This window comes from Sminthopsis crassicaudata, chromosome 6, assembly GCF_048593235.1.
Source record: "Sminthopsis crassicaudata isolate SCR6 chromosome 6, ASM4859323v1, whole genome shotgun sequence".
Classification (NCBI taxonomy): domain Eukaryota; kingdom Metazoa; phylum Chordata; class Mammalia; order Dasyuromorphia; family Dasyuridae; genus Sminthopsis; species Sminthopsis crassicaudata.
The window spans coordinates 78,566,791-78,583,414 of record NC_133622.1 but is presented as its reverse complement, the minus strand read 5'-3'; the positions used below and the strand labels follow the sequence as shown (position 1 = coordinate 78,583,414).

The following is a 16,624-nucleotide window of genomic DNA, read 5'->3' as shown; positions in this document are numbered from 1 at the left end:
AAACTACCAAGGTCTCAACCTTCTTTTAAAAAATATCTTCATTAGATCTTATCTATCCTAGAATGCCAATTATTGTACTGCAATTCTTTTCTCAGTTAATACCTTGAACAACTTAACAGAAGCCAACTAACTTTTCCAAAATGGTTTCCTGTTAATACTGTTAAGTTTGCCTGAACGAAATTATCCCCAATTATCATATTTTTGATATCTAGTGCTCCCTTTATTTGGAGTAAATTTTTCTTTTAAGTATTTAGATATTATTATATTCATTTTACATGTTTAATATTGATGTTATCCCATTTTTTGTGGTGCCTTTAATTATTGTTTCATTATCCATATCTATTTTTACTGTTCTTTTGTTTTTTCCTTCTCGGATAAAATTTTTGCCCTTTTGATTTTTTGAAGCATTGTGAATTTTGTTCTGATTCTCATTTTAACTCTTCATGAATCTTCACTATAGTGTGTTTCTTTTTTTAAATAGCTTTTTATTTTCAAAATACATGCAAAGATGGTTTTCAGCATTCACCCTTGAAAAACCTTGTTCCAAATTTTTCTCCCTCCCTTCCCTTTTCTCTTCCTGTAGACAGCAAGTAATCCAATATATGTTAAACATATACTTTTTTTTTTAATTAATAGTTTTTTTTACCAGATATATGCATGGGTAATTTTACAACATTGACAATTGCCAAATGTTTTGTTCTAATTTTTCCCCTCCTTCTGATGAGAGTTAAGAAAGGGGGAACCCTTTTTGGTTCTGCACAAGGATACATAGTTAAATGAAGTCTAGTGACAGCGTGCAGAGTCCCCTGTAAAGGAATTTACAGGCCCGAAAACCTAGATTAATAAAAAAAAGTTTATTGTAAAGTTTGGAAGTAAGATTAAAAGGTAGAAAAACACCAGAGCCAGGGTGGCTCCAGTGAGCAGAAATCCTTGACATGACCAGCGTAAGGATGTCATGTTTGGGACCTCTGCAACGAGTGGACCTCCAGAGTTTCCTTTTTATGATCTTGAAGGTGGGTGGAGTCCCAGGCTCCTGGCAGGTTTTCAGCCAGGGTCAGCATTGAATAGAATTCAATGGGTTTTCAGATAAGAAAGAAACTGTGGGGGTTGGGAAACCTGAGCAGATAGTGGGGGGCTGGGAAAACCCAACTTAGCTCAGATCCCGTGGGGGCTGGGAAAAGCCCGACTATCATTGGAATTCAAAAGGGTGCTTTTTGACCAGGATTTGTGAATCAAAGATCCTAGCTTCTTCAGCCATAGTGGGGTTGGAAATCAGAAAGGAATCTTAAAGGGACCTCAACCCCCATCATTTCCCCCCCTCCACAAATGGCAGGTTGACCAATACAAAACATATACTTCTATACATGTTTCCACAAGAAAATGGTGCACAAGAAAAATAAGATCAAAAAGGAAAAAAAAAAAGACTAATGAAAACAAAGCAAGGAAATAACAAAAAAGGTGAAAAAACTATGTTGTGATCCACATTCACTCTGCACAGATTATAAATTTCAAGTGTATTTCTTGTAAGCAGTATATTTTGGATTCTGCTCTTCTTACTGTCTTCTGTTTTATCTTTTTGTTCATCCATTCATATTCATGCATATGTTATGTTTTGTTTTGTTTTGTTTTTTCTGAGGCTGGGGTTAAGTGACTTGCCCAGGGTCACACAGCTATGAAGTGTTAAGTGTCTGAGACCAGATTTGAACTCGGATCCTCCTGAATTCAAGGCTGGTGCTCTATCCACTGCGCCACCTAGCTGCCCCTCCCCCCCAACTTGTTATGCCTTTCCCTTTCTTTTTCTTCTACTGGCCTCTTTTAGAAGGAAAGGAGAAAGATCTTAAAAGACAGGGAATATGATCAGCACCAGTTATCCTCAATTGAAGTGGTTTCCTTTCATTCCATTGGGCTTTCTCTTTTATTACCTCACCCAACGCCAATTCCTGGTTCTTATATATTGCTTCTTTCCTTTTAATCTCTCCCCTAAAACTGAAGTTTGTTTTGCTTGGGTCCCTTCTCTTCCACATGTTCCTTCCCCTTTAAAATTATTCTCTCCCCTTTCTTAACCCAGCTGAAATCTTATATTTCTAATCCATATTCTTGTGTATACATGTATTTGAGCTTCCTTTATCCAGTTCACATTAGAGTGATGTTCCTCAAATAGGAATCTGATTCTTAATGTTTCCATACTCATTTTCTCAAATACTTTCTTTGTTCTTCTTTCCTGTATTCCTTTTTTAAATTCTTTCCCCATGATTTAAAAAAACTCAAAATAGAACCAAACAATCCCAAAGACCTTTCTTTGTTTGTTTGTTTTTAAAACCCTCTTTGTGATCCTTGAAAAGTGTTGATTTCTTAAGGGATACTTTTCTCCCTTTAGAATGTCAATACTTCATCCAGTCTCTTCCAGTGTTCAAATTTTTATACCTTCCACATTTTTCATTTCTCCCATGTTTGTTGTCCAAAGTTTCCATTGAATTTTTGCTTGAAAATGCTCAGATATTAAAAGTTCATTTTTCCCCTATAGAATTTTACTCAGTCTTATAGAGTAACTATTTTTTTAATTGTAATTTTATCTTTTGCCTTTCAGGATATTGTATTCCAAGATTATTACTTTATAGTGGTTCTAATGTTATCTTCTATGATCTTAACACTGGTTCATGTTACTTCAACACTTTTTCCTGATTGTTTGCAATATTTTTTTTTTCTATGATCCAGAAACTTTGGATTTTGATTAAGACCTTCTTAGGGACATTCAATTTAAGGTGTTTTTTTTTAAAGGGTTCTGCGTGCGTCTTTCTTTTTTTATTTTTGTTTCCTGGGTCTAATCAATATATGCAATTTTGTTATGCTTTCTTAAAATAAGTTATCCAGGCTTTTTGTTTGCTTTACTTTACTTATTTTCTGAGTCAGTCATTTTTCATAGTGGTTATTACATTTTCTTGTATTTTTTTCAATCTTTTGATTTTGTTTTAATATTTTTTGTCTCATAATGTCAGTAAGTTGTGTTTGTTCTATTCTCATTGTCATGGAGTTGACCACTAAGTATGAGCAAGGTATTTTAGCTTCTCTTCTAAAACTGTTTATTTTCTTTTCATTTATCCCCTTTATAGAATTCTTATTTCTCTTTTTGTAAATAGTCTTACAGAATTTGTGGGCAAGCCTTTTTTCCCTCTCTGAATTTTCACTTATGTTTCTTTATTATATTATACCTCTATTTCTTTTGTTTAATCAAATTTGCAGTTTCAATTTCTGATTTGGGACTTTCTCATTTCTTTCATTTACTTTTAGATGTAGTTATCCTGCCCTATCTCTGATTTCTAATGCTTCTATCACTGGGACTTCATATTCTTTGTATTGCTATGTTTCAAGTTGCTTTAAGTACTCCTCTCAGGATTCAGGTTTCAGACAGTTTACCTGAGCTGAACTTGACTTCCCTGCCAGGAGGACCCTTTTCTTATCGCAGCCATGCCTCTTACTGCATTTTCATGCATTCCTGGGCTTCATGGAGAAGATTTTTGTCATTTTTTCTGTCGCTATCAATATTAGATGGGCAGTCTTTGGGAAAAAAAAAAATTTTCCAGAGTTAAGCTCAGCTCCTCTATGCCCTTTCACATTAACATTTTAATTATAAATCTAATTATGTTTTTAAAAATCACTAATTAATATAAATGAAAAGGAGAAAAATGTGTGCATTTCTTTAAAACAATTTCTGTCCCCCCCTCCTTTTTGCTCTTAGTTCTACTAACTATGTATGGAAAGAATTTTTTCACTGTTTTGGAATTCTACTCTTTAAGGGTTCAATTAATGAAATGAAAAATGGTAGTTTCATATTCGTTTTTATACAGATGAAACACTTTTGGGAAAAGTAGTGTCTTTTCCACTAGATAATAAACTTCTTCAACATAGAGATCTAATTTTCATGTTTGTAATCTCAGCACTAAGCACGGGGAGGAGCTTAATCAATGTATTCATTTGAATTGAAATAAATTCTTTGACTTTATTTAAATTTTATATCAGAGACTGCTATTTTCATCTCTCCCTCCAGTATCTACATAATCCTTTATATGTAGAGGGTACTTTATGAGTATTTGATGAATAAACAAATGAAACCTTACTGCAATGAAGTCTTCTGAAAGATTTAAAGTCAGAAACCCTATTTCTAATACTAACTCTGCTACTTGACTTCTCTAGGAATCAAATGAATTATTTGAAAAGGAGATTTTTGAAATAGATGATCTGCTGGATCTACTCATGCTCCAAATACTTAATAACTTAATTAATACTTAATAACTTCTGTGAACATCAGTTTGCAGATCTATTCAGTTGTGAGGTTAAGGTCTCTTTTAGCACTAAAAATAGGTGATTTGATTATGCTTTATGCTTCATTTTGCCACATCTGTGTATGTATTTGTGAGTGTGGGAGTGTTTAATCATATTATTTTCTAATCCTTTTTTATTGCTCTTATTCTTATACCTTTTGATCCTATTTCTTGAGACTTATAATGATAACCTCTAAAGAATGTCATTTCTCTAGTAGCTAACACTACTATTTGTCATAGTAGATAATAAAAGATGGCAATCATTCATTAGGACATGCTTATGGAACTGCTTGAAAAACAATTTTCTTTGGTATGTCTTTTTTCAGGTTTAAAGGAACCATTGCCATCCTTGAAATTGAACTCCCATCACGCATCAAAGTCCCCTGCCTCCTTCCCTCCTCCCCACCTCCCCACCCCCATCTTGTTTTTATGCCACAGTAATGTGTCCTGGAGCACTATGACAGTTTTCTTCTGGTATCCTTAATGCTTTTTGTTAAGATCTTTTGTTCTGCATGGTTTCTTTCCAAAGTTCTCTTTCCTTTTTTTTTTTTTTTCCCCCTTATTCAAAATCCTTACTTTCCCATTCCTTTTTCTTTCCACTTTGCTGATTTTTCTTGGATTTGCCAAGGCAAATGCAAGGATCTTGTTTCATGTTTTACTCGATTTTTTCAAATTTGGGTTTTACTAGGCTACTTTATATTCCCATTGGTTTGTTGTCTTTAATTTTCCACCAATAGATTATAATAATTTCATTTTACTACTTGTATTTATATTCACTGTTACCCCATGTAATGATTTGAGAAACAAGTACTGAAAATGGATTTCTAAGGCACTGAGTTTGTTAGCTTGCTCTAATAAATACTCCAAGGAACTTCATCTTGGTTTTCTCTATTAGTGATCTTTCTTTTGGTCCTACCTAGCTATTCTTTCTTTTATAAGAAATAAGTAGCACCTGCAGCAGTGGGTTTTGGTTCTTGTAGTAAGCTTTTAAAATGTCTTTAAATACAGAAATAGATAGTAGCTTTAAAAGTACAGCATAGCACTTTTGTATCTGACTAACTTGTGCTTAGTTAAATGCTTTACTGCACATTATAACATACTTGAATCAGCTCATCTGTTAAAGCAGTTGTCAGAAAAATATGGGCCAGCATGGTAGAATGTATTAGCCCAATACATTGTCTCCATTTTATTATGAAGCTGCTGAGGAAGCTGTGATATACAGCACTGTCATTACAGATCTATTGTTAGGACGGTTCCACAGTCTTCTCTGCACTGCCATTAATTTATAGCAGTAAACAATATGTAGTCCTCCGACTGCAGCAAAGCAGAATCTTTTAATGAGGTGGATGTTATTACCACAATAAATCAGTGCATTCGTGTAATGTATAATTCAATGTGTGTATTCCCACTGTAACTTCTCTGAGTAAGCTGATAGTGTATCATTGTCAGTGCACAGCTCCGTGGAGCTGGCTTCTTCTTTTTGTTGTTTTTAAGCCTTCTTTTATTTGGAGACTTTTTTTATAGCTTGCAAATAAATGTGGCGTGTCTTGATAGTTTTCATATAGAAGTAGGTAGACTTCAGAAACCAACTATAACAATAACAGCCAAAATCAATACTGTGGGTTCTAGTTGCACACATCTCTCTCTGCATGATACCATTTTTTTTTAAAAGCTAGTGAAATCAATCCTAATTGGTTTTAGCATTATATTCCAGAAACGTAATTCTATAACTATTGATTTGGGGTGTTCTTATTTGGAGAGTAATAAAAATAGAAGCAGATAAAGTGAATACTTAAAATGCTGCAGAGTCATTCAAAGAAGTATTGATTCTATTTTTAATTTATATAATTTATCTTTAAATGATTTAATTTCTTCCTTTTTTCCTCCTTCCATGGCTGTCTTCAGGGAAAATAACTAAAATACATTTTAAATGATTTTGTAACAAAGAAAGGAGTTCTTGGAGTCAGTTTCATTTTTAACTGGAATAAATTTACTAAAATCAGATAGCCCTTTGTAGAGAAACCAGTTCTTAGAAGGGTTGCATTTCAAATTAGTGAACTTTGACAAATAGTTATCAACCTAAAATGTTTTCCTTTTTTGCTAAATCAAAAAATTTTTAGTAAGATAACATTGATTCAACCAGGGATATTATTTGAGGCAGAAATATATTTGTAGCACTGGTATCAAAAAGAAGTACATATAGCTTAATAATGAATGAAAATAACCAAAATAATATATATGTAATCTTACTTAAAATCAAATCCTTTTAAATATTTCATCAGGCACAACTTATATTTTCTGTTGAATATTTTTAAATTTACATTTATCTAAAACTACTTTGTGGAATGTTTGGTAAATTATATAATTGCCCATTAATTTTTCTTTTTTTTCCTTAATTAATTATGAGAAATTAATATAGCTTATTAAAAAAGATACAAGACCAGTTTCTCAAAGTCTTAATATTAATAAGGGAGACAGTTTTAAGTGTTGAAAATGTTTCATTGAATTGATACTCCATATTATTAATAAAAAGTAAAATATTTTCTGGAAAGCAGACTTACGAGAATGCATTTTAAATTTTAAGTTATTATTTTAGTGCATTATTTTTCAGTTTTGAGTCATAATATGTTATAAATTGTTCCACTTTTGAATATTTCAGGCAGAACTGTTTTCAATATTGATTTGTCTAGCAACTAGAACTAGTGATTATAACAGTTACTTAACATTAATAGAAATTTCCATTTACCTTTTAATCCTTTCCTCTTTTCCCTTCTTCAAATACTTGCTGTCATTCTGCTATCAGATTCTTTTATAAATCAGTCTGCCACCTTTCCAAAAATCCCAACATACTCTAACTTTAAATTCTGGATTCTAATTGTTGCACTCATCTAATTAAATGGGATTTTATAAGTATTTTCTAAGTATTATATTACCAGTACTCACCTAGTATATTTCTACCTTTGGCTTATAAGGAGTTGATTTAGCTGATGAGACACTATGCTTAACAGATATTAATCTTATTAAGAATTAACACTGGCCTCTTATCATTTACTTAGGGACTTGTTTCTTACAACTGCTTGGAAATGCTTTTTTTTTTTTTTTTTTTTTACTTTTTTACTGAGTACAATAACATTTTGACTCAAACACCATGTATTTTGTTTTGTCACTTTAATACATGCTAATGATATTACCTTCAAAGACAAAAAACATAAAAGATAGTAATATTTATGTCTTTTTTGTTTATTTTAATTGGCAGCCCATAGGAGCTCTGAATCCCAAAAGAGCAGCATTCTTTGCAGAGCGTTATGAATCATGGGAAGATGACCAAGTTCCAAAGTTCCACTATGGCACTCATTACTCAACTGCAAGCTTTGTGCTTGCCTGGTTGTTAAGAATGGTGAGTCAAATTTGGATAATAATTTTTAATAAATAAATTTATGTTACAAAGTGAAATCGATACTTTGAAATAATGACTGATCTTTATTTAATACCTTTTAGAGATTTCTAAGACGAATCATAACCTTATTTGAAGGATGGTAGTTTGTTACGTTTTATTAAAAATGTTGCAGTCGAATTTTTGTCACATTTTAATCTTGAATTTTTCTGCTTTTGTAACATAATTTTGTCTAATCAGACATTTCATATATTAGCAAATTGTAAATTCTTAGTCACTTATGGTATTTAAAATGATAAGCACTGAAAAAGTTTAAGATGGTCATCTGTTCATATGTTTGGTTAATCTAATTGTCCCAAAAGGAATAGTGGTATTTCTGTAGTTGGAATTGTAGGTGCCATGTATTGATAATGTATTGGCTTAACAGGAAATGTTTCTGTACATTGAAAGGTGATTCATCCCACAGAAAGTAATTTCTTTGGGAAAGCATTAGCAGCACATCATTAATTAAAGCTTGTTAGAATGGTACAGGCAGACATAAATCCTAGAAGTAATTTATAGTGCTTAGCTAATTTCAAGCAATTATCCACTAATATGTGTTTAAGTGTTCTTTAACTAAGAAGAGGCTTTTAAATCTTTCAAACATTTTTCTTTTCTTAATCATAAATTAAATGTTGAACAATAGCAAAAGAAAAATTACAAGTTGGAATTTTTCTTTGAACCATGAAGACTAGATACCTCAATTTTTTATTATACATTATAGTATAATGTTTTTAGGTTAAAAAATTTGTTTTGGAAAAAAGTTGCAAATGAAATATTTTGAAATATTTATTCTGATTTAAATCGATATTTTATGATTTTAATTACTTCTGTTTTACTGAATTTTAATTACTACCTGGATTTGTTTTAAAAATACTGATGATACATATTAAACTATAAAGATTATTTTTAAAAAATTTTTCTTAGGAGATCATTTGGTGCTTTATTGTTATTGATTTTTAAAAAATAATTTTGTATATTCTTAGGAGCCATTTACAACTTATTTCCTAAATTTGCAAGGCGGAAAATTTGATCATGCGGATAGAACTTTTTCATCTGTTTCAAGAGCATGGCGTAACAGTCAGCGTGATACATCTGATATCAAGGTAAATATAAACTTTCATTGATCATTTATTGTTAGTAAAATAAATATTATGGTAAGAGCTTTTATTAAAAAATGGAGAGAATGGTTTTTCTCTGCCCAATGTAACAAAACTTAAATGAATCCTATCATATAATTCTGCTATTGGTATAAAAGTAAGTGAGACTTTGTTCAAAAATTATCTGTGCTTGTTTTCCAATGTAATCTTGGTTGTTGCCAATACTTTTTTCCTCTTAATATATTTGTTTTGGAAAACTTGAAGTTGTCACTCCTCTCCCCCTCTTGTTTTTCTTCTCTCTATTTTTTGTCATTCATTTATAACATTAAATGGAATTCTAAATTTAAAACATTAATTAACACAGATTTACTTTGTGGAAACAGCCTTCATGAACTCTGTTTTTGTGTTTTATAGGTTTCTCACTTCATCCTTTTGTCAATATTTTTTTTTTCCTTTTTTGCTTTTGGTTCCAAGCGTTTCAATGTAATTTCTTTGTGTTGTTTCCCTTTTCATTGGGACGTCTGCTGTGGTTCATAGGTTTGAATGAATAAGGTTTTGCACTATACATATACAGTGGTAGTTTAGCCAATAGTCTGATCATTTTCTTTTTCTTTTTTTTTTTTAAGGCCTTCATTTTCTTTTTTAAATGATTTTTTCTTTTCTTTTTTAAACATTTAATATTTTTTTTTTACATTTTAAGTTCTGAATTGTCTCCTTTCTCAACCTGTACTAAAGAAGGCTGACCTTGTTTGATTACAGATGTGTACTTATATATATGTGTTTCTGTATATATATGTATACACATACTGTTGTATATGCATACCTGTAAAGCATATATATATAATATATGTATGTATATCTGTTTATATACATGTAAAGTCACATAAAATATGCATGTATATTTTTATTTATCAGAAGTACATAGCATCTTCCTTATAGATCCTTTTTAATTAAGTATTTATAACATTTATAATAATTTAGTTGTTCCCATTTATTCTTCAAGCATATACTGTTACTATATACAACTTTCTTTTGGTTCTGATAATTTCACCTTTTGTAATTTCATGCAAGTATTTTTATGTTTTTCTAAAATCATTTGTTCATCATTTCTTACAGTATAGTAGTATTCCATCACAGTCATATACTAGAATTTGTGTGGCCATTCTTTAATTGATAGGCATCCCCCTCTACTTCCAGTTTTTTGCCCCCATGAAGAGAACTCCTATAAATATTTTAGAACATATAGGTTCTTTTCCTCTGGGAAACAGATATTTTTGCATCAAAGAGTATACATAGTTTAAATATCAGACTATTCTTACTGAATTATGAATTGCTATCCCTTTTACGTGTTTCTGCTTTTTAAAGTAGTGTATCCTGATATTTAAAGTAGAATTTAATGCTTACCTTAAATCTTTATTTGTATAAAGTTTTTGTTTTGCATGAGCTGTACTTCACAGAACTTCTAGTACATGGAAATCCCTTGACTTAACTGAGGAGGGGATGGTGCAATGTTTTGATATATAATATCAATATTATAATAGAGGGGGAAGGAAACAATTGGCAGATTTGTTGATTTTTGTTGTTGTTGTTGTTATTCTTTTCAAAGCTTTAATTTGTCTAATCAGACTCTTTGCTTTTGCTTTAATCAGAGGAACTATTACATAGCAACAATTGATAAGTCTGACATCTTGGCATAAATTTTAAAATGTATTTTATAAATTTTATATTTAATATTATAAAAATTTAGTCAATTCACATGTTCTTTACAAATGCTTCTCTTTATGAAGGATCTATAACAAGATACAACTTCTTAAGTAAATAGTCTGTGCAATATATTAGTTAGATAGATAATTTGTAGATCTTTCTTTCTTGTTATGATTGCCACAGTACTTTTCTTTAACTATCACTTCTAAAGTAAGGAACTAATGCTTTCACTTTCAGTAAAACAGAACTAGACAAATGTACTTATGTCTTCCTCCAAAATCTTATCCAACTTTTCCCAGGATTTTTGTCCCATTGATCAGTCAAGTCTGTCTCTCTCTTTTAATTAAAAAAAAAAAAAAATGTTTTCCCTACGGTGAATTCATTGTAAGTTCTTTTGAGATCAGGTCCCATCTCTGTTTTATATTTGTATCCTTAGTGCTTTATACAGTGCTTTATGGAGCCTTAACAAAGATTTGCTGATTAATTGATTGATTTAGAATTTGAGAAGCTATTTGATCTCATTAATATGGAATTTTTCCTCCATCTTTGCTGATCATAAGCTAACTATGACTTCTCATTCTTTGTAATTCTTGTCTGCATTCTACTTTAAGAAATCCAAAGATGGCCTGCCCAATATGCTGAAAATATTTCTCTTAAGTCTTTGCATTTCATGGTACCCATTGAACATTTAAATATTCACGTGACTAGCCCATTTCTTGCTCTGATTGTACAATTTTTTTAGGGATATTTTTAATGTGATTTCTTGAACATTGGTCATTATTAAAAATGTGCTACAGATTAGTTACATAAACTGCTGTTTTCCCATTTTCTTTGGAGTCACCCAAAACTTTTTCTCCTCAAATAGTGTAGTCTTACAATTTGTAGCTTCACATTACTACATGAGCAGTTATCTTGAAAAAGCTAGTCTTTGTCTTGTGAAGCAACTTGAGATTTTGAAAATTAACAAAAACAATATGCTTTTATCAAATAAAATATAGGCCTGTCTAGTTCTAGGTCCAACTTACTTGCAGTATTTTTATAGTATTTAACTGGGTGGAATGGCCTTACACATTCACATCATTGCTCAGACAATAGGTATTAACATTTTTTAATCCATGTAGTTCTTTTCAAATGGATTGTCAGATAAGACTCATTTAAATAATTATAACTCTCCTAGGAATATTCAGAATCTTCAGAGGATTGTTGCATTCAGTGTAGTTTCATCTTCAAAAAAAAGCACCCCATCATGTGTAGATAGAATTCCTGCTGCATCCAGATCTATTTTATATCTTGCTTAACAGTAAAAATTTTAAAAAAAATCTTTAGATAAATTTATCTTTTTTTTTTTTAAAGAAATATTGTAGGGTCTTAACATATTCATGAGGAACTCTTCATGAGAGGAGTCTTTAAGGCTTTTTGCCTTAATGAATTATAATCCAAAAATGTGATTGGAGCCTGATATTTTTTATGTCTTTATCTAGTATGTTTTTGTAAAATATCATTTATAAAAACCAGCCATTGTCCTTCTTTTGTTTTTGGTAAACATGCTCATTTATATAATATAACATAGGATAATATAGCATAACATAATAATTTATAGACATATACACACACACATATATGTAGTGAGAAAGTAGACATATAGGATAGCTTTTGTTTGGAGACATTAATATCATTGGCAATTTCTTAATTTGTGATCCATCCTTGAGAACTCCTATAGTGAGTATAATCCCTCAAGACTTTAATGATTATGTCCTGTCCACTTTGATCTTTTACTTAGTCTGGCCCCACTACCTTTCCTGATTTAATCTTTCCAAGCATCATTTTTTTTTTTTTCCTATTAACAAAGCTTATCAGGGATTCACTTCTGTTTTGTTTTCTGTTTGTTATCCTACTGATAGATTCATCTATGAACACACTTAGATCTCCCACCAAACTTTCTCTAAGTTTTTGATTCTGCTATTTATTTATTTGTTTGTTTGTTTATTTTTGCTGTATTGGAAGGTGCTACTATACTATGAAGCCATAATCATACTACTTTTCTACTATCTGCTTCCACATCATTTTAGAAATTTTCCATTTTAAACCAGCCTTACCTTTAACTGCCCCCCCCCCCCTCTCTCTCTCTCTCTCTCTCTCTCTAACACACACACACACACACACACACACACACACACGGAGATCAAGTATTTTCTGTTTAGAGTTGTCTCTAGACTTTTGTGGTTTTATTGTGGCAGTTGCTTTACATTGGTTAGAAGTGGTGATAATAAAAGTCATTGTTTGCCTTTTGACTTCTCACCTCTATCTCTTAGCATTCTTTGAAAATTCAGGTCAAGTATCAGCTTCTACATAAAAGTCTTCCTGATTCCTCTCCCCTGCCTTGCTCTCCTAACTTCCCTGCTTGGAAGTGTTCATTCAAACAGAAACCACCTTGTATTTTTTTGTATATATTTTGCATATAAATGTGTGGCATTTCTTTCTCTCCATCTCCAGTAGAATGAAAGGTATTGGAGGAGAGCAATTGTTTTAACTTCTCTCACTGTGCCCAGATAGACTTGGAGGACAATACCTGAAATATGTGTGGCACATAGAAAATTTTTGTTGATTCATTTTTCACTTCTCAACTATATTAATAGATTTGAAAATATCTGTTTGAAGCTATCCCAGTGCTATCTCCTCATTTTGCTTTCCTTTTAATGTGATGTTGATCTTGATTCTAAAGGGATCTATAACCTTTTGTTTCCTGGTTATTAAAATGGAATCTTTTATATTGGGAGTTATTATTTGGTGCTTTCTTCTATATATGCAAACACACATATACATATGTGTATTTGTTATCCCCTGAATAATCTATAAGTCTTGAAGTTTTTTATTTCTCAATCATCTTTTTCCCCACCATCTTCCCCTGAGTTTATCTCACATTAAAATCATCAAGGTTCAAAGCATATGTTAACTTGGTTTGGAGGATCTTTTCAAGCTCTGAATAGAATTTCTTTACATTTCCACTCTCTTTCTGAAACTTAAGTTGCAATTATCTTCATGGTCATCTTTTTACTTTTATCTATCGTAAACATTGGAAAATGAGTTAACTAATCAGCCCATTTTGGCATGTCTGCCCAGACGCACACACACAAACTCCTGTAATTGTTTTTTAATGATAATCTATGGACCTTCTTATTTTCTCTCTGGAAAGAATATAAATATTATCATAGTTTCAGTTCTTTCAGTAGTATGTATTTTGTTGGTCTTTGTTCACAGATTTCACATTCAGAATACCTACAGTTGAATTGACTAAAAGCGTCTGATTCTTTAGCTCTCTCTGTTCAGACTACTAATACTCTTATAGGATTGAAGATCATTTTAATTTTCTTCTTTTCTTTGATTGCTGAAGCCAGAGAATTTAATCATAAGAATCTGACCTATCTGAAAATACCAAGTTTTTTTTAATTAGTTTCTCCTACATACTCAAAATCTTTTCAGAATGATGGAATCTGGTTGGATTTATACTTCCTTGTCACAACGAGATAGTGATAGAAGATTATCTTTTTAGTATGGCATACATTCCTCAGAATTGGTTAAATAGTATCATATAAAAAAATAAGATAAATTTTTTGTTAAAAATTTCTAAAAGTGAAGAAAATCAGTTATTGCTTTACTTTTTAAATCTTTACAATTCTGTCATCCTATTTCTCATTATCTAAAATCTATCTTTATTTATGAGTAAAGGCAAGAATTACCTATATAGGCATTTCTAACAAATGAAGACAGAGGATGTGAATTACATTCATTTCAAAGGAAAAAGATATACTTTTCGTTTTACTGAAATAATCCTTCCATGGTAACATGATTTACTATTATTGGAACCTAGGGGTCCCTCTATGTTTCCTTTCTGCCTTGAAGCTTCCAACTCTTGTCTAGCAAGACTGTATTTTAACAACCAGTAATGTATTTCAGTCGGCCTGAGGAATCAGAGGGAATATGTCAAACAAGTGCCCTTTTAGTTCAGATGTGAGACATAGCTTGAGTATCATTCTCATTTTCCAGGGTAGCTTTCTTGCAGTGGGAACAAAGATGCTTTGATTCTGCTTATATATTAGCATTGATTTCTCCAAAGTGTACTTCACGTAATCATGAACTGAAAGGCCAGTACCAACAAGAAGTCTTGAGGGACTGCATTAAAAAGTGACACAATTATCTTTGGGAACTATTACTATTTTTATTTAAATTTCTTTTAATTCCCAAGTGACCTAATTCAAATAGAAAAATCATTCATGATAGGCCCTGCAGCACAATATTGAAGGCTCTGTTCTGTCTTAATCCTAAATAATTCTAAAGGAATAAGCCTTAGTGGACAAGTACATTCCTAAACCATCCAACACAATTTATTATCAGCTGTATATTTGAAGGCCTCCCAACATGGATATTTTACAGCCTCCTTTGGGAGTAGTTTGTTATAGAGTTCAACTACTCATACCTCTGATTATGGAATCCTATAGTTGGAATATAGTTTTCTATCCCTTACTAATAAAGTTTTCTTCTCTGCAATGTCCTGGAAAAATGGCTTTCCAACTTTAGGTTTAGTACTTTATAAATGAGAAGTAATTAACTCACTTTTTTTTTTTTTTTGCCAGCTAGAATTATTGCCAGAAAGACTTCCTGTTTAACCAAATTCTCTCAATAAAATTTGTTCATTTCCCTCTTTTCAGTCACTTGGGAAGATGGAAATAATTAAACCATTCTTTTCTGGCCATTGAATTATGAGGATATTCTTAGCATAGCTAAGCCATTGTCATTATCAGCAACACCAAAAAAAATTTACCATTTGCTTATAATAAGTCACTTTGCTGAGTGTTTTAAAAAATATTTTATTTTTTCCTAAGTATATATAAAAACAACTTTTAACATTCGTTTTTTAAAATGTTAAGTCCAGGTTTTCTCCCTCCTTCCTTTCCCTGGCTCCTCATTGAAATGGCAAGTAATATAATATAGGTTATTCAGATACAATGATGCAGAACATATTTCCATAATAATCATTTTGTATAAGAAAACATAGAACCCCAATCCCCCAAAAAACAAGAGAACTAAAAAAAAATTTTTTAAACTATTCGTATTCGTATTCCATCAATTCTTTCTTTGAAGATGGATAACATTTTTCATCATAAGTCTTTGGGCTAGAACTGAGTGGATGTACTTGACCTAGATGCAAGGTAATCTAGCACTTAGGGCTAATTACCAATTGGGCAATTCTTTATTAATAAGTTTGGAGGATGACCCTACTCAATTGTGTGGTGAGAGGAAGGAGGAGAGATCAGTGGGTGGAGTAGGAGAAGGAGGATTCATTCTTTTGGCTGTGGAGAGAGAGGAAGGAGGTGTGGAGATTGCTAGATCTAATCCTCTGAGGCAACCCAAAAAGACCAAGAATAAAGACTTTTGCTTATCCTGACTCTGGCTGATTCTAAGATATCCAGGGTAACAACATTTGGGAATTGTCTTGGATCATTGTATTGCCAAGAATAGCTAAATCATTGATGGTGATCATACAATATTGCTGTTACTGTGTAAAGCATTCTCCTGGTTCTCCTTATTTCACTTTGTATCAATTCATATAAGTCTTTCTAGTTTTTGTTTTTTTTAACATCTTGCTCATCATTTCTTTGAGCACAATAGTATATTCCATTATAGTCATCTACCACAACTTAAAAAACTATTCCAGAATTGATGGGCATCCTCTTAGTTCTGTGCTGCTACAAATATTTTTTATCTTATCAGATTTTTTTTGTTGTTTTTTTTTAATGGATTTTTTTCCTTTCTTTGAGATAATGGTAGTATTTCTGGATGAAAGGACATCTGTGGTTTTATAATCCTTTGGTCAGAATTCTAAATTGCTTTCCAGAGTGGTTGAATCTGTTCACAACACTGCCAACAGCAATATAGTATATTTTTTTCATGACTATAGATAGTTTTAATTACTTAATGTGAAAATTGGCTGTTCTTATCCTTTGACAGTTTATCAATTGGGGAATGATTTGAATTCTTATAAATTTGTCTCATTTCTCTGAGAAATGACA

At 31.5% G+C, this 16,624-nt stretch overlaps 1 protein-coding gene across 4 annotated transcripts in view; it reads left to right on the top strand.

Moving 5' to 3' along the window:
• Window positions 1-16,624, top strand: part of LRBA (LPS responsive beige-like anchor protein) — a 742,057-nt gene that overhangs the window by 545,019 nt on the left and 180,414 nt on the right. For all 4 annotated transcript variants that reach the window (XM_074272516.1, XM_074272513.1, XM_074272515.1 and 1 more), the window contains exons 45-46: window positions 7,576-7,716; window positions 8,739-8,858. In XM_074272516.1, the coding sequence (XP_074128617.1) occupies window positions 7,576-7,716; window positions 8,739-8,858 (261 nt within the window). The remainder of the gene's footprint in view (window positions 1-7,575; window positions 7,717-8,738; window positions 8,859-16,624) is intronic.